The 23,231-nt window shown below is 37.5% G+C and overlaps 1 protein-coding gene across 2 annotated transcripts in view; it reads right to left on the reverse strand.

Annotated features, from left to right (window-relative positions):
• The window catches only part of RAD51 (RAD51 recombinase), a 33,739-nt gene that overhangs the window by 1,475 nt on the left and 9,033 nt on the right, over positions 1-23,231 (reverse strand). For both annotated transcript variants that reach the window (XM_043555644.1, XM_043555643.1), the window contains exons 4-7: positions 16,790-16,907; positions 15,304-15,395; positions 7,799-7,893; positions 242-355 (exon numbers count right to left, since the gene is read on the reverse strand). In XM_043555644.1, coding sequence (XP_043411579.1) covers positions 242-355; positions 7,799-7,893; positions 15,304-15,395; positions 16,790-16,907 — 419 coding nt within the window. The remainder of the gene's footprint in view (positions 1-241; positions 356-7,798; positions 7,894-15,303; positions 15,396-16,789; positions 16,908-23,231) is intronic.

Consider the following 23,231-nt stretch of genomic DNA (forward strand, 5'->3'; position numbering starts at 1 on the left):
GGTGGGGCTCAAACTCACGACCCCGAGATCAAAAGTTGCATGCTCCTCTGAGCCAGCCAGGTGCCCAGTGGTTTCATTTTTTTAACACCGACTTGACCTGAACCCACAATGCAAGAATGTGGAACTAAAACTTACACCTCCCCTTTCTAATTCAAGTTATTATCAGTTCTGTCACATAGCCTACATAAAATTCAGGGTGAGGGCTCTGGAACATATTCCATGTCTTCTACTGAGCACAGACCTAGATTCTACCATCATGGCTGATGCTTGATAAAGGAGCTGGGTCTGGTGGTCTGTGTTGAACCCTCGAGCATATGCTACATTATCCAGGACATCACTGCCAGAGAGACCATATCTAGAAGAGAATAGAGAACATGTTTAGACTGCACACAAAACTCAGGTAGACTTGAAATTAACAAAGAAATTACTTGGATGATTAGGCAAGAAATGTTATGACCAAAGAATATTAATTCCTTTTCTACTAAAAGTAGAAGGAGGGGCGCCTGGGTGGCTCAGTCGGTTAAGCGGCCAACTTCAGCTCAGGTCACGATCTCGCGGTCCGTGAGTTCGAGCCCCGCGTCGGGCTCTGGGCTGATGGCTCAGAGCCTGGAGCCTGCTTCTGATTCTTTGTCTCCCTCTCTCTGACTCTCCCCCGTTCATGCTCTGTCTCTGTCTCAAAAATAAATAAAACGTTAAAAAAAAATTTTTTTTTAAATAAAAGTAGAAGGAGTAGATCTACCAGGCAGGACTTCAGACTAAATCAAACTCAGTCTTTGAGGACTCCTGAGCCAAAATAAGAAATTTCTAAATATAATGTTCCACATGTTTCCCGGAAAAACCAAAGCAACATGACAGAATTGGAACTGAAACAAATCATCATTCAAGTCAATTAAATTCATGTAAACTATTGTTATACAGGAATAAAACCTTCTGAACAGACTCAACTTGAAGAAGTTCAAGACAAGTGTATTTCGTTTTTTTAAATAAAGGTTTTCACTTTTTAAAGTTTGAGAGAGTAAGCAAGCGAGTAGGGGAGGCATAAAGAAAGGGGGAGAGAGAGAATCCCAAGCAGGCTCCACACTGTCAGCATGGAGCCTGACCCGGGGCTCTATCTCACAAACTGTGAGAGCATGACCTGAGCCAAAATCAAGAGTCGGACACTTAACTGACCGAATCACCCAGGTACTCCTGTATTTCATTTCTTCTATTTTCTTTTCTTGCTAGTAACCAGTTATAGTTAAGATAGATTATAAGACATGTATCCAGTATGGTTAAATAAGTGGTACCTTAGTTCATCATGTGCTTCACTGATTTTTTCCTTTTCATTTTTTAAAGTTTATTTCCAGAGAGAGAGAGAGAGAGAGCGCGCGCGTGCACATGAGAGTGGGGAGGGGCAGGAAAGTGGTAGAGAGAGAATCCCAAGCAGGCTCACGGACAGCTCAGAGCTGGACTTGGGGCTCAATCCTATGATCATGAAATCATGACCTGAGCTGAAACCAAGAGTCAGACACTCAACTGACTGAGCCACCCAGGTGCCATTCCTTTTTCATTAGCATATAAGAGGACCTTTTTCTCTTACTTTCTCAAACTTTAAAAAAAAAAAAAAAAAGGCAAGTAAGATACCTTCTATTTTCTTAGAATAATCTTTTTTTTCCTTATACCTCTCTAACTGCTACCCTAAGATTTGAATGCTCAAAGTGGTATGAGTAGGACAACTTTTATTTTCATTAAATATACCATAATGGAGACCCATTTCTTCAAAGATATTTTGATTTTATCCATCTATCAAGACACAACTAAATGCCTGCATTTTTACAAAGGTTCTCCCTGCACCTCTCAAATAGATGTGATTCTCCCTCTTGTGCACTTCTAGAAAATTTGGTTTAGGACTTTATATGGCACTTTTGAGGAGCCACCCTACCATTCTTTTACTAGACTACAAATTTCTTGAGGGAAAAACTTGGCCTCTCTTACCTAGCACATTTTTTATACCTAGTAAATTCTGAATAAGTGTTACTGAATAAAGCTTTTATCTATAACTCAAAGAGAACCCTACCACTATACCCAAGTAATATTTTCATATTAACGTCACCTAAAATCATTACAGTTCAAAAGTACACCAACTCGCTTATGTCATAGTTTAAAAGAATCTGTTTAAACAAAATCAAGGCACTGTAATTCTTTGAGAACCATAAATTTCTATGTTTATGATCCTGTCAGTCTTTTATAGAAGCAGTCTATGTGGAGACTCTGATCTGTACAAAAGCATACACTGCATTAAACCTATTCTTCTGAGATTTAGCTTAAAAGTTTTCCTCTGGCTTTTCCTCCCCAACAGAACAGAAAAACAAAGGAATATTCTAGCACTTGGATAGAGCATTGCAATGAGGTAAACCTCAATATCAGGACATCTCACTCTAACCAACTGAATTTTCCACATCATCTTTGTACTTTATGGACATTTCACCTGCTATTCTTTGTCATTATCAACACAAGTACTTGTTCAGCTTTGGCATTAAGTGGATTGATGATAATGAATTATTAAGTCTGAGCATGAAGATAATGAGATGCAATAAGGATAGAGTTTTATCTTGGAATCCTGACCAGTTAAACTGGAGATAAAATTTTCCATATTTAAATCATGGCTGTTAAGAAAAAAAGATTCAAGAGGCCTAAGTACTGCACTACACAAGTCTAGATTTGCTGAAGAAGCATTAATGTCATCTATCAGGAAAGTATCTTTTGCTATAAGAATAAGGATGGTTCACCAGAAAAACAAAGAGTTACTCTGGCCTGTCAGCAGCATTCACAAGAAACACTATAGGGATCTCGATGCTTACATTCCTGAAGCAGTACATGGAATTTTCAATTCCCATAACATGGAAAAAGTTGGCTAAAAATAAGTATCCTCTCTCATAGTGTTTCCAGAACTTCCTCAAGAATAACCTGGAACACTTATAAAAAAAATTTTCTGGGCCTAACCAAGACTTAATAAATCACAATTTGGGGGGAAGAGGTACAGTAATTTATATATTTAACAAATACCTCAGGTGATTCTTAACACATAAGTATGAAAAACAGCTATATGGGCTTCAAGAGGGGTCTGGCATTCTTTGAGAGTATTTAAAAGAACTTTCAAAAAAGGTGGTGACACTGTAGCTAGCAATTATGGTCATGGCTTTTAAACTTTAGCAAGCATGCAGATCACCTAGAGAGCTTGTTAAAACATTGCTGGACCCTATTTTGATTCCCTAACAATTTCTGATTCAGTAGAATGTGAGTGGAGTCAGGATTTGTACTGTGAACTGTGCCCAGGTGATGCTAATGCAGCTATACTGAGGACTGTATTCTGGAGAAGCCCTGAGTTATAGTAACCTGGATGTGGGTCAGTATTCTTCAACAACTAAAATGAGGGTTGTTCTGTTGTGAAGGGAAATTAGGTACTAGCTTAAGGAAGTGCTGTTACTTTCTCAGAACTATAATATAAACTCAATATACATAAACAGAAATTCAATTACAAAAAGTTTTCTGATAGGTAGAAGTGATAAAATAGACTGACATTTTTATTTAAACATATTTTTCCTTGCTTGCAACTCTTGATCTTGGGGTTGTGGGTTTGAGCCCCATGTTGGGTGTAGAGAATACTTAAAAAGAAAACCTTTAAAAAAGTACAATAAACATTTTTCCTTTACTTGACAAAACAGCCATGAACATGGCCCTAATTAATAAATACTAATTCATTCATTAATAAATGCCAAATGCCCTTTTCTAGGGCTTAGGTAGACAGTGAGTGACCAAAACAAAGCCCTGTCCTCATAGCCAACATTTTACTATCTCATCTATCCTATCTGAGCACTCATTTATGTTACTGGGCAAAATTCTAACTCAAAAAACTCAGCTACTGAAACAGTGTACTTAAAAATTAGAAGTGTGACTTCTGTACAAGAACAAAAATAACTTTGGGAGGGAAGATACAGTGTAGTACACCCATCTTTAGAAAATGAAGATCAGGGGAGCCTGGGTAGCTCAGGTGGTTGAGTGACTCTGGCTCAGGTCATGATCTCGTGGTTAGTGAGTTTGAGCCCCACATTGGGCTTGCTGCTGTCAAGCTTTGGATCCTCTGTCCTCTTCTCTCTGCCCTTCCCCCACTTATGCTCTCTCAAAAATAAACATTAAAAAAAAAAAAAAGAAAAATAAAACTAAGATCAGGTTGCAAATGAGTGAATCTTCTTTGAAATATTTTATAAGCAGACACAAAGAGCTGCAATTATGGTTCCAACTGATTTTTTTGCCTCAATGGTTTATGTTTGATACCCTGGATCCCTCAAATTGTAAACTGTGAAAGAGAATTCGGTTATAATTCTAAAGCTAAAAAAAAATTATTTTCAACTTAGCCAGTTAAGTTTCAACTTGAGTCTGATGTCTAAACATGCAATTAAATTATATTTAATGACTAGGTTTCATTAAAATGTGTGGTAGGGACCAAATTATCACATTTGACTCTAGACAAGAGAAATTAAGTAAAACTTTCGATAGTTTATTTGAAAGATGTATCAGGGGACAGAGAAACTTGGACATTTGTTACTAACTTTAGTGAGGTATAATTTACATGCCATAAAATTGACCTGCTTTTAAGTGTACAACTGAATGACTTCTTAGTAATAAAATTTGCAGAGTTGTACAACCATTATCACTATCTAATTTTAAAACATTTCCGTTTTCCTGAAAAGATCTATCAAGTATATATGCAGTTATTTCCTGTTCCTACTCCCTGCCCAGGCAACCACTTATCTATGGTCTCTACAGATTTTCTCCTTCTGGAAATTTCATATAAATAAAATTATATAATATGTGGTCTTATGTGCCTAGCTTTTATCATTTAGTATGTCTTCTGAGGTTCATCTATGTTATAACATGCATCGGTACTTCATTCCTTTCTATTGTTGAATAGTACTCCACTGTATACATAAACCAAATTTTGTTTATTCATTCATGAGTTGATTGCCAATTGGGTTATTTTCAGTTTGGGGCTATTATAACAATACTATAAACATCCATATACAAGTCTGTATGTGGATATGTTTTCGTATCTCTTGGGTACATACATAACCGGAGTGAAACTGCTGGGTTATGTGGTAATTTTATATTTAACTGCCACACTGTTTTCCAAAGTGACTGGACCATTTTACATTCTTACCAGCAATTAGGATTCTAGTTTCTTTATATCCTCCCTAACACTTGTTACTACCTTTTTTATTACAGCTAGCCTGGTGGTGGTATCTCATTGTGGTTTTGTTTTTCCCCTTGACTAATGATGTTGAGCATCTTTTCATGTGCTTCTTGGCCATTTATCTTGTTTGGAGAAACAGCTATACAAATAGTTTGCTCATTTTTTAATTGGGTTGTCTTTTTATTGTTGGATTTTAAGCGATCTTTGTATAGTCTGGATACTAGACCCTTCAGATACATGATTTGCAAATATTTTCTGACATTCTCTGGGTTGTCTTTGTACTTTCTTACTAATGTTCTTTGAAACACACAAGTTTCAAATTTTGATGAAAATAAAAACATCAATTTTTTTCTTTCATGGATGGTGTTTTGAAATCTTTGCTTACCTCAAGATCACAAATATTTTTGCCTGCCCTTTTGTCCTAAGTTTTATAGTATTAATTTTATTTAGGACCATCATCCTTAAAATAGTAATAATAAAGTACATATACATGACATATAATTGACCATTTCAACCTTTTTAAAAATGTACAGTCCAGTGGCAGTAAGTACATTTCCATGGTGTACAACCATCACCACCATCCATCTCTACAACTTTTTATCATCCCAAACTAAAACTGTATCCCTTAAATAATAACTCCTAAATCCCCTCACCTCCTGCTCCTGGGGACCACTGTTCTACTACCTTTATGAATTTGACTACTTTAAGTACCTCATATAAGAGGAGGAATCATATAATTTGTCCTTGGGTAACTGGCTTATTTCACTTAGCATATTTTCAATATTCATCCATGTTGTATCATGTATGAGAATTTCCTTCCTTTTTAAGATTAAAAAATATTCCATTGTGTGTTTATGACATTTTGTTTATCCATTCATCTAGTGATGAATAAATGGGTTGTTTCCAGTTTTCGGCTATTGTGATTAGTGCTATGAACACTGGTGTACACGTACCGAAGTCCGTATTTCAATTCTTTAGAGCATATACTCACAAGTGGAACTGCTGAATTATACTATAATTCTGTTTAATTTTTTGAAGAGTTATCAGACTATTATCCATTTTTGTCAATTTTATTTATGGTGTAAGGGTCTAAATTTATCTTTTTTGCATGTTGATACCCAACAACATTAGCACCATTTCCTGAAAAGACTCTTAATTGGGAACCATTAAATTGCCTTGGCATCTTTATCAAAAATCAAGTGACTATAAATTAAAGAGCTCATTTCTGAATTCTCAGTTCTGTCTCACTGATTCACATGTCTGTCCTATGCCAGTACCACACTGTCTTAATTTTTGTTGCCTTATAGTAAATTTTAAAATAAAGAAGACCAAGACCTCCAATTTTGTTCTTTCTCTTCACCTCCCCCACCCTAAGAATGGTTTGGCTATTCTGGATCCTAGACATTTCTATATAAATTTTATAATCAGCTTGTTGATTTCTACAAAAAAGTTTCCTAAAACTTCTGTAGGGATTGTGCTGAATCCATAGATTAGTTGGAGGAAAAATTAAGACTTTAGTAATACTGTGTCTTCCAATCCATGAAGATGGACTGTTTCTCTAATTATGTAGATCTTCAATTTCTTTCATCGATGTTTTGTAGTCTTCTGTTGAAATTATTACTATTTTGATCTTTTTGACAGTGAATGGAATTCAGTGCTACTGTGAATGATGAAATTGGGTTCTTAATTTTTGAACTGTTCATTGCTTGTATATGAAAATACAATGGATTTCTGCATACTGACACTATATCCTACAACCTTGCTGAACTAATCTAGTTCTGGCAGTTTTGTGTCTATGTAGATTCCTTAGGATTTTCTACATACAGGAGCATGTCATTGGTGAATAAAGATAGTTCTACATCTTCCATTCCAATCTGGATGCCTTTCATTTCATTTTCTCACCTGACTTCACTGACTAGGACCTTCAGTACATTCAGCATATTCCACTTCAGTAGAATATAAGTAGTGAGAGTACACATCCTCACCTTGTTTCCAATCTTAAGGAGAAAGCATTCAGACTTTCACCATGAAATATGACGCTACAGGTCTTTTGAAGTAAGATACTGGTCCCCAACAAAATATGGTTAAATTGTCTATTTTGTTCTTCAATTACGGCAGTTTTTGTTTCACATATTTTGGGGCCTGAGGATAGGTATGGATATGTTTATAATGTTCTATTTTCCCAATGTTCCTCTTCGTCTCTAGTAATACATATTTTTTGTCTTAAAGTCTATATTGTCTGATATTAGTATAGCCACTCCAGCTCTCTTATGGTTACTGTTTGTATGCAATATGTTACCATCCTTTTTCTTTCAACCTATGTGTCTCTGAATCTAAAGTGTTTCTCTAGGAGACAGCATACAGTTGTAGTTTTTTATCCAGTCTGACAATAACTCATAGATTTTAAAGAAGAGCACTTTCCTCTACTATGGAAGGTCATTCTTCTGAACTACACATAACATTGGCATACACAGAAGTAAGAGAAGAGACACTCTTCAGACATACTAATAACCCTGGCAATCACTACAGTGACAGGTGAGGCCAGATTTATTTAATCGAGTAACCTACCTCTCAGCCACTGCTAGCAGCCTTTCTGGTCTAAAAGTACCTTCAGTGTCAATGTACATGGCCTTTCCTTCTCCTCCACCTCGGTCAATGGGAAGCTAGAGAGAACAAAAATAACAATGTGGAAATGAACACTGTACTTCTTCTGATATAACTAATCAACTTCCCCATTCACCCCAATTAGGCAAAGGGAAAAAATACATTAAAGAGACACTCAGAAGTAGGGAGGAAGCATTCCCTTCAAGAGAAATACAAATAGTAGAAACAAGGAATTATGAAGCTCATGGTGACCCACACCAAGTGAATCCAGAGTCCTACCAGAGTTGGACTGCTTGGAAATACAGTTCAAAGTAGATGATAAAATTCTAAGTCTGCATACCAATATAAGACTGAACAATTCTCTCAAGAATACAAACATTAAAAAAATTTTTTTTCAGATCCCAGGTAAGTTTTTTTTAATGTTTTTTAAAAATTTTTGACAGAGAGAGAGAGAGCGCGTGAGTGAGCGTGGGGTAGGGACAAAGATTGAGGGAGACATAGGATCTGAAGCAGGCTCTGCGTTGTTAGCAGAGAGCCTGATGTGGGGCTCAGATGCACGAACTGTGAGATCATGACCTGAGCCGAAGTTGGATGCTTAAATGACTGAGCCACCTAGGAGCCCAGAGTACAAACATTTGAAAGATTATTTACTACGTTAGCTTGTAAGTTTAAAGAAAAAAAGAAAAAAGGTGCTCATTCCAATAGTACCTACAGGCGTTAAAAATGAACAAAAGGAAAAAAAGGAGAGTTTTTTAAATAAAAAAAAATTTTTTTTAACATTTATTTATTTTTGAGAGAGAGCGTGAGCAGGAAAGGGGCAGAGAGAGTGACACAGAATCTGAAGCAGGCTCCAGGCTGTGAACTGTCAGCACAGAGCCCAATGTGGGGCTTGAACTCATGACCCATGAGATGGTCATGACCTGAGCTGAAGTCGGACACTTAACCGACTGAGCCACCCAGGTGCCCTGGAGAGTAGAGTTTAAAGAAAAAGGAAAGAAACGAAAACAGTCTTATGAACCACTTAGGGAAATCTCAGTTTTGGGCTATCCCATGCCAGACACCTTTGAGTTTTACAAATTTTAAGTGAATTATGCTAAAGGGTAGTTTCCACCCTAGAAATCTACTTTGGAGCCATAATTCACCTTTAAATTCTAAGGAAAATCCTTTAGGACATTTTACATTAAGGGCCTATATCATCAAAATTTCTTTTTCCTATTTCTGAGAAAATCCTTTTCAAAATTATGAAAGTACTATATGCTTGATTTAAAAATTCACACAATATAGAAATAAGTAGAGTAAAAACTAAAAGTTCTTCTTTATCCCTCCCATCTCCCAGAAGTAATCTTCCAGATCATAATCTATGCAGTTTCATACAAAGGCTTTTCATATGTGGTTCTGCCATTACCATGTGACCTTGAGAATATTAATCTGTTTCCTTTTCTGTAAAATGTAGATAAAACCCACCTTATAGGATTGTTCTGAAGATTAAATAACTCACATAAAGTGGTTAGCACAGTGCTTGACATACAAAAAGCACTTTGAAATCTGATGATATGCCTACCCCTACGGCATTGACCTTAGCACTCAGTTACAGAGGCTTTGTTAATTTGGAAAGGGGAAAAAGATTGTTATCTTTTAAATCCTAAGAATCCACGGAAGGAGAAAAGGATATGTATACAACAAAAGAGGGTCTCGACAGAGGAAATGTTTGGAATCACTGGCCAAAAGGACAGCAAAGGCTGACTTAGTTTTTTGGGGAGGAGAAAATCTTGAGACTCAGGGCTGAAGAAATTAAGGAATTAAGATGAATGAGGATCCCCATTTTTCTCACAGTTTGTTATCTTTACTGCTAGCATGAGAAGAGGTTCTTTTTGAGCTATGTGACCTCTTTGGAAGAAGGGAGACCACAGGTGGCTGGGTATAGGTAGGCAGACTGACAGAAAAGTGGACAAGGTCCCACTGTGTTTACTGAGCCAATTTCAAGGGGATGGACTGCATGCTCTGCACTCCAGCCCATTCTGTCCCCTCCATCTTGCCCTCCAGTGCCACTGCAGTTATCTTGTGTTACTGGACTGGGACACCACCACCAAGTTAGCTATTTTTAATAACTGCTTAGTAACATAATTTCACCCTACTTCCTAATTTAGTGATGCAGGTTGTTCTGAACTTTCACCATTTTATAATGCTATGGTATAAACTCTTTGTACATTTATTCTTGACTTTATGTGAAAATTGTGGAAGCCACATTTAAAAAAAGTTTTTTTAAATGTTTCTTTTTGAGACAGAGAAAGAGATAGAGCATGAGCAGTAGAGGGGCAGAGAAAGAGGGAGACAGAAAATCTGAAGCAGGCTCCAGGCTCTGAGCAGTCAGCACAGAGCCCGATGTAAGGCTCAAACTCACAAACCGTGACATCATGACCTGAGCCAAAGTTGGACCCTTCACCAACTGACCCACCCAGATGCCCCATGGAAGCCACACTTTCTGTCAAAGGGCATATATGCATTCAAAACTGCAATTTTTGATAATCTGTATTCTCTGAATTTGAAAATATCTCTAGTACTTTGAACAAACATGGGTTCTTTATTTTTGTAATCTAACTGTGGCTCTCAGCTTTACATAACTTCATTATTAGATAGAGATCTAATGTACTGGAATTTTATTTCATTAAGAGGTAAAATTAAGTTAAGAAAATCTCAACAAATGAGAGCAGAAAATGTTTAGATTCAAGCAGTAATCTAACATCCTCTCTATACCTCTAGTTCCAGGTCTCGGGATGGTGAAATGTAATCCTTTCTGTTATTAATGAATTAGCATGTTTGTCTCTTAAAACAAAACAAAACAAAAAAAGCTCTATAGGTGTTCAGTCACCTGTGAATGTTCAGTTACTTTTATAGAAAGGATATGTTTGAGAATTTTGCTTCAGTTTATTGTTGACAGGCATAATCTACTTAATAAATAGTCCCAGGATAGGATTCTGTTTGCACAGTTGAAGAGCATAAGCGTGACATACGTAGTTGCCCTAATTGCTTCTCGGCCTTTTGGCTAAGATCAAGTGTACGTAGTTGCCTTAGCCACTACAGATATGCTGTAAGTATTTATTCCACATGAATCTCTGTCAAAACAACATGCAGAAACCATTTCTACTTAAAAAGGTAACATATCCTGTCAAATGACCCACATCATGGTGCTATATTTCCCTTTTGTTAACAGTTTTCTAATGGTGCCCAGGCAGTAAGCTACAGCTTCTATTGCTCACTACCACTCTTCTTCTCAATGCTCCCCCCTTTATAAGTCTCAGTCTCAAAGTTCTCCTCTACCCCCAATCTCTCCTCCTCAGAATTCTTTATGAGGAGAAACAACAATGGCTCAGGTATACCTGACAGTGGAATTCTAACTTGGCTGTCTCGTAAGACATACGGTGACATTTGGTCTGCAGCAAAAAGATCAGTAGAGCAATCAGGAAAAGAAGCAATTAAAATGAGAATTAAATAATTAAAATTAAAAGGAAAAAGGTAAATGATGAAAAAAACCAGGAGACTATCAAGCTGGGCCTCTTACTGTTCCAAACACCTTTATTCACAAAGAACCAGAGTATTTTCCTATCTCAAGAAATGACATTCACCATTTCAACGTAGAAGCTGTGACTAATGAAGTACGTATCTATAACATGAGAAAAAAAAAAAAGATTTTGTTGGGTGACTTGAGAAAATATTAGTCTCTGCAGATATATGTGTCTTACTAAAATGTGAACTTATGTAAGACACAGGATGCTAACAAAATAAGTATTTCTTTTTTTTTTAATATTTATTTTTGAGAGTGAGAGAGAGAAAGAGAGGGAGGGAGGGGCAAAGAGAAGGAGATACAGAATCTGAAATAGGCTCTAGGCTTCGAGCTGTCAGCACAGAGCCTGACACGGGGCTCAAACTCGGGAACGGTGAGATCACGACCTGAGCTGAAGTCAGATGCTTAACTGAGTCACCCAGGTGCCCCACAAAATCAGTTGTTTTTTTTTTTTACGGCTTGTAATACCATCTGAAACCATAGCACATTACATTGAAATAATTAACATTTTTGATAAACTATTTAAATACTGAATAAATTATGAGGGATAGTTCAAAACTCTTTTTACAAGAGGAAAAAAAAACACAAAAGAGAACAATTTATAAATGAGTTCCAAGAACTACTGTTGTTGAGAGGATAAGAATTCACACTAGAATAGAAAGATACCAGTAACCCTCCTCTGTCATACTGCTATAAAGAGGCAAATTTCATGTGAGTTGTTCCTGAACTTCATCAGTAAGCTGTGTCCATGGGAGAAGTGAGTATAATCTATCTAGATTAAAATAATGCCATTTCCTTCAAAATACCTAAAACTGTAATAAAGCCTAAAAAAATTCTTAAAAATTAAAAAAAATTTCTTAATATTTATTTTTGAGGGAGAGTGAGACAGAGCATGAGTGGGGGAGGGGCAGAGAGAGGGAGACACAGACTCTGAAGCAGGCTCCAGGTTCCAAACTGTCAGCACAGAGCTCAATGCGGGGCTTGAATCCACAAACGTTAAGATCATGACCTGAGCCAAAGTCGATGCTCAAATGGCTGAGCCACCCAGGAGACCCTAACATTTTTTTTTTAATGTTTGTTTTTGAGAGAGAGAGAGACAGAGACAGAGAGAGAGAGAGAGAGAACGCAAGTGGGGAGAGGAGCAGAGAGAGAAGGGGACACAGAATGCGAAGCAGGCTCCAGGCTCTGAGCTGTCAGCACAGAGCCCAATGTGGGGCTCCAACTCCCGAACCATGAGATCATGACCTGAGCTGAAGTCAGACACTTAACTGACTGAGCCACCCAGGCACTCCTAGCCTCAAAAATTCTAATAGAGTTGACCCATAGTAATGGGCCAGGTTCCAGGGTACTCACTGGGCCAGCTACTCACAGCAACATACCCTTAAACCAAGGAATGTTAGGACCCCAAAGAAGAAAAAGGGCTCCTCAAAACACTGCTTAAAGTTGCAAAACAGTGACAAATTTGTTCACTGTCCCTTCTATATCCTTATCTCTTCTCAGATCTTTCATTTTCAGAGATTCCAATGTTACTTCTCTACATAGGACTTAGTTACACCATCTCTAAATACCGCTAGACAATTTTACTTGGTTGTCTCATTACCTCAAACCCAATTCTCTAAATTTGAACTAATCTTTCCATAAAAACTACCTCTCTCCCCCAAATCCTTTCTAGAGTTTACCAAATTAATAGATTGTTGGGCTGAAGGATATATATATTTTTTATCATCAGTCATTAAATGCCGCCTTTTACATCTTCTGCCTGTATCTCTTCAATGTGACTATTTTAGTTTATACCCAATCAGCTGATGTTTATAATAATCATCCATTAAATATCCTCAGCTTTTGCCTCTTCTTCCAATTCTCAACAGGTTGCTACCAGAGTATTTCTGAAAATATTACTTGTTATTCAAAAAAAATTTTTTTAATGTTTCATTTTTGGAAGAGAGAATGCGAACACTCTCCCTCTGAAACCGACAGTGCAAACCCCAACATGGGACTTGAACCCACGAACTGTGAGATCATGACCTGAGCTGAAGTTGGACTAAGCCACCCAAGCCCCCCTACTTATTTCTTTTCGGTTGAGGAAGATTTTATGATCTCCACTCTTTACAGAATCGAGTGTAAACTCCTTACATTATAGCGAAGACCTTCTAAAACGTGTTCTTGAGCTGTCCTTTTTTCTCCTAGAGATTTTAAGTAATCTCCATACCTAACGTGGGGCTCAAACTCACAACCCCAAGATCAAGAGTCACATGCTGCACGAACTGAGCCAGCCAGGTGTACCTCGATGTGTCCTTTTAAGGTTTAACTCCTACGACTTTTCCAAGTAAGACCTCTGAGCTAGATAAACGGGTTTATTTATTGTCTTCTCCATATATCATGCCCCTGTGCTCCTGCACTTCTGCACATACCATTCCCTAGTTAAATGCTTTTTAATTTCTTTACCTACTCAAATTTAGCATTCTTCAGGAGTATGGTCCAATCTCTTTTTTTTTTTTTTTTTTTTTTTTTTTTAATTTTTTTTTTTTCAACGTTTATTCATTTTTGGGACAGAGAGAGACAGAGCATGAACGGGGGAGGGGCAGAGAGAGAGGGAGACACAGAATCGGAAACAGGCTCCAGGCTCTGAGCCATCAGCCCAGAGCCTGACGCGGGGCTCGAACTCACGGACCGCGAGATCGTGACCTGGCTGAAGTCGGACGCTTAACCGACTGCGCCACCCAGGCGCCCTGGTCCAATCTCTTATCTCTCTAAAGTGTTCCATGATTACTTTAGGGTGAAGTAATCCCTCTCTCTTCCTAAAAAAGTTATGCTATTTCCTCCATACAATTTCTGTTATAGTAAGTATGTGTTGGGGTGCCTGAATGGTTTGGTCAGTAAAGCAGATGACTCTTGATCTCAGGTTGTACGTTTGAGCTCCACGTTGGGTGTACAGATTTCTTAAAAAATAAAATCTTAAAACAAACAAAGGAGTATGTCTTAGGACATCTATTCTATTGTCTCCATTGCTTCAAGTATTTACTGAGTGCAAAGCACTGACTAGGCACTAGCAATGCAGCAGAAAACAAGCCAGGTACAGGTTTTACTCTTATAAAGGTTTTAAGAGCATGGGCTTGTAAAGTCGGGTTTGATTTTCAATACAATATGATCTCAGGCAATTAATTATCTGTGTCTATTTCCAAATCGTCCTATGAATGAGAGCATAAGTAGAAATGGAGAAGATACTTAGTACGAGGTAGAGGAGAAAACAGGAGGAGTTGGGGTGCCTGGGTGGCTCAGTTGGTTAAACGTCCGACTTGATCAGGTCATGATCTCACGTTTTGTGAGTTTGAGCCCCATGTTGGGCTCTGTGCTGATAGCTCAGAGCCTGAGGCCTGCTTTGGATTCTGTGATTCCCTCTCTCCTTTTGCCCCTCCCCTGCTTGTGTGTTTGCTCGCTCGCTCCCAAAAATAAATAAAACACTAAAAAAAAAAAAAAAATGAATAAAATGCAGACAATCAGCTTTACGGTATGATTTTTCTCCAGTATGATTAGCTATTAGGGAACAAGCACTCAGAAGACAGCTCTCAGAGAAGACTGAGAAGAGTTCATCCAAAATTGGCATCTGTTCTGATGGGGAATATAAATCTGAGGGTATTTGTAAAGGAAGGACTTTAATGATCAATCATAAAATCTAGACTAGTGAAGAAGGCAGGTGAAGCCTGGGGAGGCCTAATGGATGGTAAGAAAGTATCTGAAATTAAAAATTTGAAAGTATTAGCACAATGAAGAATTCTGCAATACGAAGTCTACCTTCTAATTAGTCTTAGGGATAGAGAAAGTGCCTTTTATTTCCATCCCAAAAGATGCTTGAAAATAACAAGAATCAACTTTTTTTTGCTGATTTGGTTAGAGCCCAAAAGCTTACCTGGCATGTTACAGCCAATGTATGACAGATCTGAGTCTTCCCAGTTCGGAATTCTCCAAACATCTCTGTAATTGATCCAGTCTCAATTCCTCCTAAAGTAAGAAATATCCTTTAGCAAAATACAAACATTCAGAAACAATAATCATAGAAATGCCCTTGGAGCTGATCAAAAAGATGTATACATAATTTGGAAATCCATTTTTCAACAATCAGTAACTCTTAAAATATTTTTTATTTTGAAATATTTCTAGATCTATAGAAAATTGCCAGGGCGCCTGGGTAGCTCAGTCGGTTAAGCGTCCAACTTCAGCTCAGGTCATGATCGTGTGGTTTCGGGTTCGAGCCCTGAGTCAGGCTCTGTGCTGACAGCTTTGAGCCTGGAACCTGCTTCAGATTCTGTGTCTCCCTCTCTCTCTGCCCCTACCCCCTCATGCCTCTGTCTCTTTCTCTCTCTCTCAAAAGTAAATAAACATTAACAAATTTTTTTCTTTTTAATTGCCAAGAAATGTACAGGAAGATCCCATGAATTCTCACCCAGCCTCCTCCAGAGTAACATTTTATATAATTACAGTACAGTATCAATATCAGGAAGCTGTCAGTGATACAGTCATATTTCTCCAACTATAGGTATACTCATCTCATTTGTGTATCTGTGTACAGCTCTATGTAACTGTATCACACATGTGGCTTTAACTAGAGATATAGAACTATACCATCACAAGTCAATAAGCAGTCACTTAAAAAATACAGATATAATATCATCTAGTACTTTCTAATTGTTAATTGTGTATCTAGCATTGTGCTACACATATATATGTACCATTTCACTTAATTCCAATAACCTATAAGGTAGGAAGTCTTTTTATCCTTATTATGAAGATAATAAAACTGAGGCATAGAGATATTAAGTAATTTGCACATGTAATACCTCCAGTAAATGCTGGGGGGAGGTACAGATGGGAGGGCTAACACTCAAATTTGAGTGTGATTGCTGATTGCATACTATTTTGTCTCCCCCCAAAATGAAAACTTTAAATGTTGAAATATTTGGTGAAGCACTAAGAAACAAATCTTTTAGGGCAGCAGTGTTTTCAAAAGTTCAAAAAAACTTTACAGCTTTCCATAAAGTCCTAAATATTAGTGTGTACTACCATGGATTGATACTGTAACCTAGTCTTCAAACACGGAGTGTTTTAGTTATCAGATTTTCAACCTTGTGTTAAAGTAGGTTATAATTAATTCTTTAGGCAGGGGGAGCTTACCCTCTGAATGTGGTATTAAATGGAAACTGAATTAATTAATTGGCAGACAATTTTGTGTAACTCAGGTCCCACCCTACAGCAGTCTTACTTCTTCAATGTGGATAGTTCTCTTATCTTTTAATCATATCTAACACACGAATTCTACCCAAATACTTTAGTTTTGTTCTGTGACCTGGATGCTTTGCTAACTGTAGTTTACAACAGAGCATAAGGGATTACCATACCTTGAAGTAGTTTGTCAAGTTCTTTGGAGCCGGTAGTAATCTGTATGATCTCTGATCGCCTTTGGTGGAACTCAGTTGCAGTGGTGAAACCCATTGGAACTAACTTGGCTGCCTCAGTCTGGGAAAATTAAGTAATGTCAAATCAACAAAATATGTTCATTATTAATAAAACAAGAACCAGACATAGAGTGGGATGAAACAACATCTAATAATATTTCTAGAATGATTTCTCTTTAAAAAGTTATCAAAAATACTAATAGTTCTAATTCTAGGATTATTTTATCTTTCTGGCAACTAAAGGGTAAACTAATTTAGGGACTCGAAGAAGATTAATTTTGAAATTACTAATTCAAATAATACATCCACATAAATAAAAAAAACAAAAAACTATTACAGACCAACATATATGTACTTCGCCTGACTTAAGGACAAATGTGACAATATGGCACAAAGTCCAACAATATATTTAAGTCCTCGTTTCCTGTTCCATCAACCACAGACTTTCTCTCTTAACTTTCTACTTTGTTAAATGAGGACATTTGTCCTTCAGTCTCTTCTCCCTCCATATCTACTTTACCATCTCTGTCACCTGTACCTTTTCTCTTATACTGTCGAGGTTGAAAACATTTAAATCCTATTTTGCAGTCACTGGTAAGACTTCAACCATCTATCAATTAATTCCAAAATTTAAAAATAAATGCATTCACAAATAATGGAAATTAAATGATACACTCCTAAATAACCAATCAGTCAAAGAAGAAATGACAAGGGAAATCGGAAAATACTTTCAGGTGAATGAAAATGAAGACACAGCATACCACAACTTATGGAATGCAGTAAAAGCAGAGCTTAAAGGGAAGTTTATAGCTATCAATGCCAGTATTATAAGAAAGATCTTAAATCAATAACCTAACTTCCACTTAAAGATACCAGAAAAAGAGTACACTAAACAAAGCAAGCAGAAGAAAGGAAGATTAGAAACTAATAAAATAGAGAATAGAAATACAATAGAGAAAATCAATGAAACCAGGATTTGGTTCTTTGAGAAGATCAGCAAAATTGATAAACCTTTAGTTAGATCAAGAAAAAAATAAAAAGACTAGGGGTGGCTCGGTTGGTTGAGAATCTGACTTCAGCTCAGGTCATGATCTCACAGTTCGTGGGTTCAAGCCCTGAGTCAGTCTCTGTGCTGGAGCCTGATTCAGATTGTGTGTGTGTGTGTGTGTGTGTGTGTGTGTGTGTGTGTGTCTGCCCCTTCCCTGCTTGTGCTCTTTCTCTCTCAAAAATAAACATTAAAAAAATAAATAAAAAAGAAATAAAAAGACTCATCACAAATCAGGAATGAGACATTACTATCAAGCTTACAAAATCATAACTCTATGCCAACAAATTACGTGACTAATGAAATAGGCTAATTCCTATTTAAAAAACTATTAAATATTAAAACTCACTCAACTAGAAAAATAATCCAAGTCAAGGTACAAGTGATTAGTTGAACTTGAATCTAAATTCAATAAAATAAACTGTGAGTGTAACTACAAAAAAAAGAAATATCTGAATACATTTATAGCAAGTACTGACATTAATCTTGTAATTTAAAAACTTTCCACAAAGAAAAAGTCTAATACTATTTCACTTGAAAACACATTACAATGTCTGTATTACAGCTTTGTGAATTTTATTCACTGCAGAATCAAACGATGGACTAGAAATACTAAAGTTCCAGTGTCAACAACTCAATGCCCCTCAAAGGCTTCTGCTGTCAAATTCAAATGAATTGTTTTATACGCCAGCAGTTTCAAAATCATGCTCCATTTACTTTGCTTTTATATCTGAGTCATGTCTTTCTCTAGTATTTTCTGATTTTATCATTTCTCAAATTTTCTGACCTCTCAATCTTACCATGTGTTCTACTGAAACCCTTCTGCCTGAAGTTCCTTTTTCTTTTCCAAACTGGGGTCTTTGCTCTCTAGACTAACTACTGTCTAAAGACACTCCTTCACTGAGTTCTTAGGTTGGAGTCTAACCTAGATCTTTGGTTTTCCACCTTCATTTTGTTAAAAGAATATCATCAAGTACCTTCCTAAGAAAGTGGATACGAGAAAAATGTTCTGAATTCTTGTATTCCTGGGGTGCCTGGCTGGCTCAGTTGGTTAAGCATCTAACTCTTGATTTCGGCTCAGGTCATGATCACACTCACGGTTTGTGGGTCCAAGCCCTATATCCCACTTTGCACTGACAGTGCAGAGCCTGCTTGGGATTCTCTCTTGCTCCCTCTCTCTCTCTGCCCCTCTCCTGTTTGCATGCATGCTCTCTCTCTCTCTCAAAATAGATAAACTTAAAAAAAAAGTGAATTCTTGTATTGCTGAAAATGTTTTATTCTGCCTGAATTATTAATAGAACTGCTACAAACAGAATTCTAGGTTAAAATTATGTGCCCTTAGAACTTTGAAGACACTGCTCTACTAGCTTCTACCTGCTAGATTTCTGAAAAGAAATGTGGTCTTTCTGATTTTCTGTTCCTTTAGAGTTGCTTTTTTTCCCCTCTGAAATCTTTCAGAATCTTCTCTTCATGATTGGTATACTGGAATTTCACACTCACATGTCTAGGTGTGGGTCCTTGACACTCCATGAGGTCATACTATATGAGACTTCTGCTTCCCTTTAGCTCTGGAAATTTTTTTAATGTTTGTTTATTTTTGAGAGAGACAGAGTATGAGCAGGGGAAGGGCAGGGGTAGAAAGAGAGGGAGACACAGAATTTGAAGCAGGCTCCAGGCTCTGAGCTGTCAGCACAGAGCCCGACATGGGGCTTGAACTTGCGAGCCATGAAATCATGACCTGAGCTAAAGTTGGGCAATTAACCAACTGAGCCACCCAGGTGCCCCGGAAATTTTCTTAAATTATGTCTGTGATAACTTCTTTCCTTTTTTCTATGATCTTTCTGTAACTTCTATTAAATGGACAGATTGCTGGATAGATCAATGAACAGACAGGTGATAAGTCAAATATATTAAAATGTTAATGGTAGAGTCTAGGTGGTGGGTATATGAGTTTTCATTATAAATTATTTCAGCATTACAGTAAGCTTAAAAATTTTAGGGGCGCCTGGGTGGCGCAGTCGGTTAAGCGTCCGACTTCAGCCAGGTCACGATCTCGCGGTCCGTGAGTTCGAGCCCCGCGTCAGGCTCTGGGCTGACGGCTCAGAGCCTGGAGCCTGTTTCCGATTCTGTATCTCCCTGTCTCTCTGCCCCTCCCCCGTTCATGCTCTGTCTCTCTCTGTCCCAAAAATAAATAAACGTTGAAAAAAAAAAAATTAAAAAAAAAAATTTTAAGAACAAAATACTAAGGAAAAAACACAGGAGATGCTTTCCCTGTTTGTCATTTTAACTCCTACATTTTCTAGTCACTGAGCTCCTATAGGAACGGAATGGTAAACAGTGAAATGTTAAGTAAAAACCATGCAAATGCCTAATCTGGAGAACTTTACTTTTACTCTCACACTTACATAATAAGTTTACTTTCGTATGTGCTAGGTGAAATCTTAAATCTATAGGCTTTTTTTTTTTTTTTTGCAATGTTTCAGCAGCTTATTTATTTTGAGAGAGTGCAAGAGCGCAAGAGCACACGTGCACGAACAGGGGAGAGGCAGACAGAGAACCCCAAGCAGGTTCCAGGCTGTCAGCTCACAGTCTGACTTGAGGCTTGATCCCGAGAACCATGAGATCATGACCTGAACTGATATCAAGAGTTGGACATTTAACCAACTGGGCCACCCAGGTACCCCCTTAAATCTACAGCCAAGAACTACCAAACTCTTGAACACGAGACACAGAATAGCAAATAAAAATATATAGGAGCGACTGGGTGGCTCAGTCAGTTGAGCATCCGACTTCAGCTCAGGTCATGATATTGTGGTCACGAGTTTGAGCCCCACATCAGGCTCTGTGCTAAAAGCTCAGAGCCTGTAGCCTGCTAAGGATTCTGTGCCTCCCATTCTCTCTCTGCCCCCTCCCCCGCTCACACTCTCTCAAAAATAAACATTAAAAAATTTTTTAAAACATGTAACAAAAAATATCTGTGCTGAATCTGTCACTGTTCATAGTACACCAAGTGAACATAGTTCAACAAAAGCCAATTACAAATAAACTTTGAAATGTGGAAAAGACCACTGAAGAATTCTGCACCTTCTGAATCCATTATTTCACTCACAAAATCTTTCTCTCTCAACCATTTCGACAGATATACTGAAAATGGATTTTATTTTCCTTTCTCCACTATGATAGTAGGTATTCTTGGTGAAAATCTGAATTTCAAAGACTTTGGGGGAATAGAAATGGGAGGGAAGAGTTACAGTGACTGAAGAAATCTTCTTTAACCTTTAAATTTTTTTTTTTTAACGTTTATTTATTTTTGAGACAGAGAGAGAGCATGAACGGGGGAGGGTCAGAGAGAGGGAGAAACAGAATCCAAAACAGGCTCCAGGTTCTGAGCGGTCAGCACAGAGCCCGACGCAGGGCTCGAACTCACGGACCGCGAGATCATGACCTGAGCCAAAGTCGGCCGCTTAACCGACTAAGCCACCCAGGCGCCCTTTCTTTAACCTTTAAAAGCAAATAACACAACTAATCTTTACCCACTAGAAGCTCACAATATAAAATGTCTGAAATCAGAGAGGATGGAAAAATAGACTCATCTCTATATCATTCTGCATATCTTATTTCACTTTATTACAGGTCTATATTTGTGTTTTCACAAAAGCAAAACATTAACTTGATATCTAAAACTAAGGTCAGACAGGCATAATCAAAGATTCTGTCAGGATTTTTTCTGTCACAAATATTAATGCCCAGAAAAAAAACAACAAATAGACTTTAGAGACACTTACTGGCTTAGTATGATAAACACTCTTTAAGGTACTAGGGGCTCAGAACTATTATTTCCAATTAAGTTACCAATTCAACAAACATATTTAAGTAATACAATAAATGACAACTTTATACTTCCATAGATAGCAATATCATTCCTCTAAAGATTTAAATTAAGAATTACAAATTTTTTTAACGTTTACTTTGAAAAACTACACGTGCACACAGGAGCAGGAGAGAGAGAGAGAGAGAGAGGATGAATGGATGGATGGATGGATGGATGAATGAATGAATCCCAAGCAGGCTCTGAGATATCGGCGCAGAGCCCAATGCGGGGGCTTGATCCTAGGAACCATGAGATTGTGACCTAGACTGAAAACAAGAGTCGGAAACGCAAATGACTGAGCCACCCAGACACCCTAAGGATTATAATTTTTGAGCCCAGACTGAATTACTATTACAGAATGGTCTAAAGAAATGAAGTTAACACTCCTCCCAGTGCTTAAAAATTCAAAGCTCGGGGCACCTGGGTGGCTCAGTCGGTTAAGCGTCCGACTTCGCCTCAGGTCATGATCTCACGGTCTGTGAGTTCGGGCCCCGAGTCAGGCTCTGCGCTGACCGCTCAGAGCCTGGAGCCTGTTTCAAATTCTGTGTCTCCTTCTCTCTCTGACCCTCCCCCGTTCATGCTCTCTCTCTGTCTCAAAAATAAATAAACGTTAAAAAAAAAAAAATTCAAAGCTCTTAGAATACCCAGTAAAACAGAATTCATCAGGTTGTGTACATATTAATGTATGAGATAAGTACTCAGAAATCTCAGATATTGTCCATTTGACTAAGTTACATAGCAGTACATACACTGAAGCTACCCCATAACAAAAGATGCAGTTTTTCTTGAAGATTCTTTAGCCTTTGAAGACCTTTTCAGTGAAAAATTTCTGTGAAACTATAATAGTAATCAAAATAAATATGAAAATACAATTTTATAGATATTTACTTTATGCTATAAAAACTTCAAGGGTAGGGGGTGCCTGGGTGGCTCAATCAGTTAAGTGTCTGACTTCAGCTCAGGTCATGATCTAAGAGTTCATGAGTTTGAGCCCCACATCCAGCTCTGTGCTATCAATGCAGAACCTGCTTTGAATCTTCTGTCCTTGTTTCACTCTGCCCCTCATCTGCTCATGTTCTGTCTGTCTGTCTCTCTCAAAAATGAATAAACATTAAAAAACAAAACAAAAAAATTCACCGGTAAAGCTAATCAAATTATGTATATAAATACCAAAGGATAAATGCATAAAATAAAATGTAATCATGGAGAATTATGAAGAAAAATTAATAGGAGCTATAAGACACTGAACAGAGATGAGAAAAGATCAGAATAGGATAGGATGAAAATGACTGGATTCCAGTCTTAGTTCTGCTATTGCCTGCATGACCTTGGGTAAATAATTGAACCACTCTGCCTAAGTTTCCTCATCTGTAAAACAGAGATAATACTTGCCCTATCTTTTTCAGTGTTGTTATGAAGGCCAGATGAGAATATATATGAAAGGGATGGGATTTCAAAGTTAAAGTGCT

The sequence above is a fragment of the Prionailurus bengalensis genome, chromosome B3, assembly GCF_016509475.1.
Source record: "Prionailurus bengalensis isolate Pbe53 chromosome B3, Fcat_Pben_1.1_paternal_pri, whole genome shotgun sequence".
Taxonomy (NCBI): domain Eukaryota; kingdom Metazoa; phylum Chordata; class Mammalia; order Carnivora; family Felidae; genus Prionailurus; species Prionailurus bengalensis.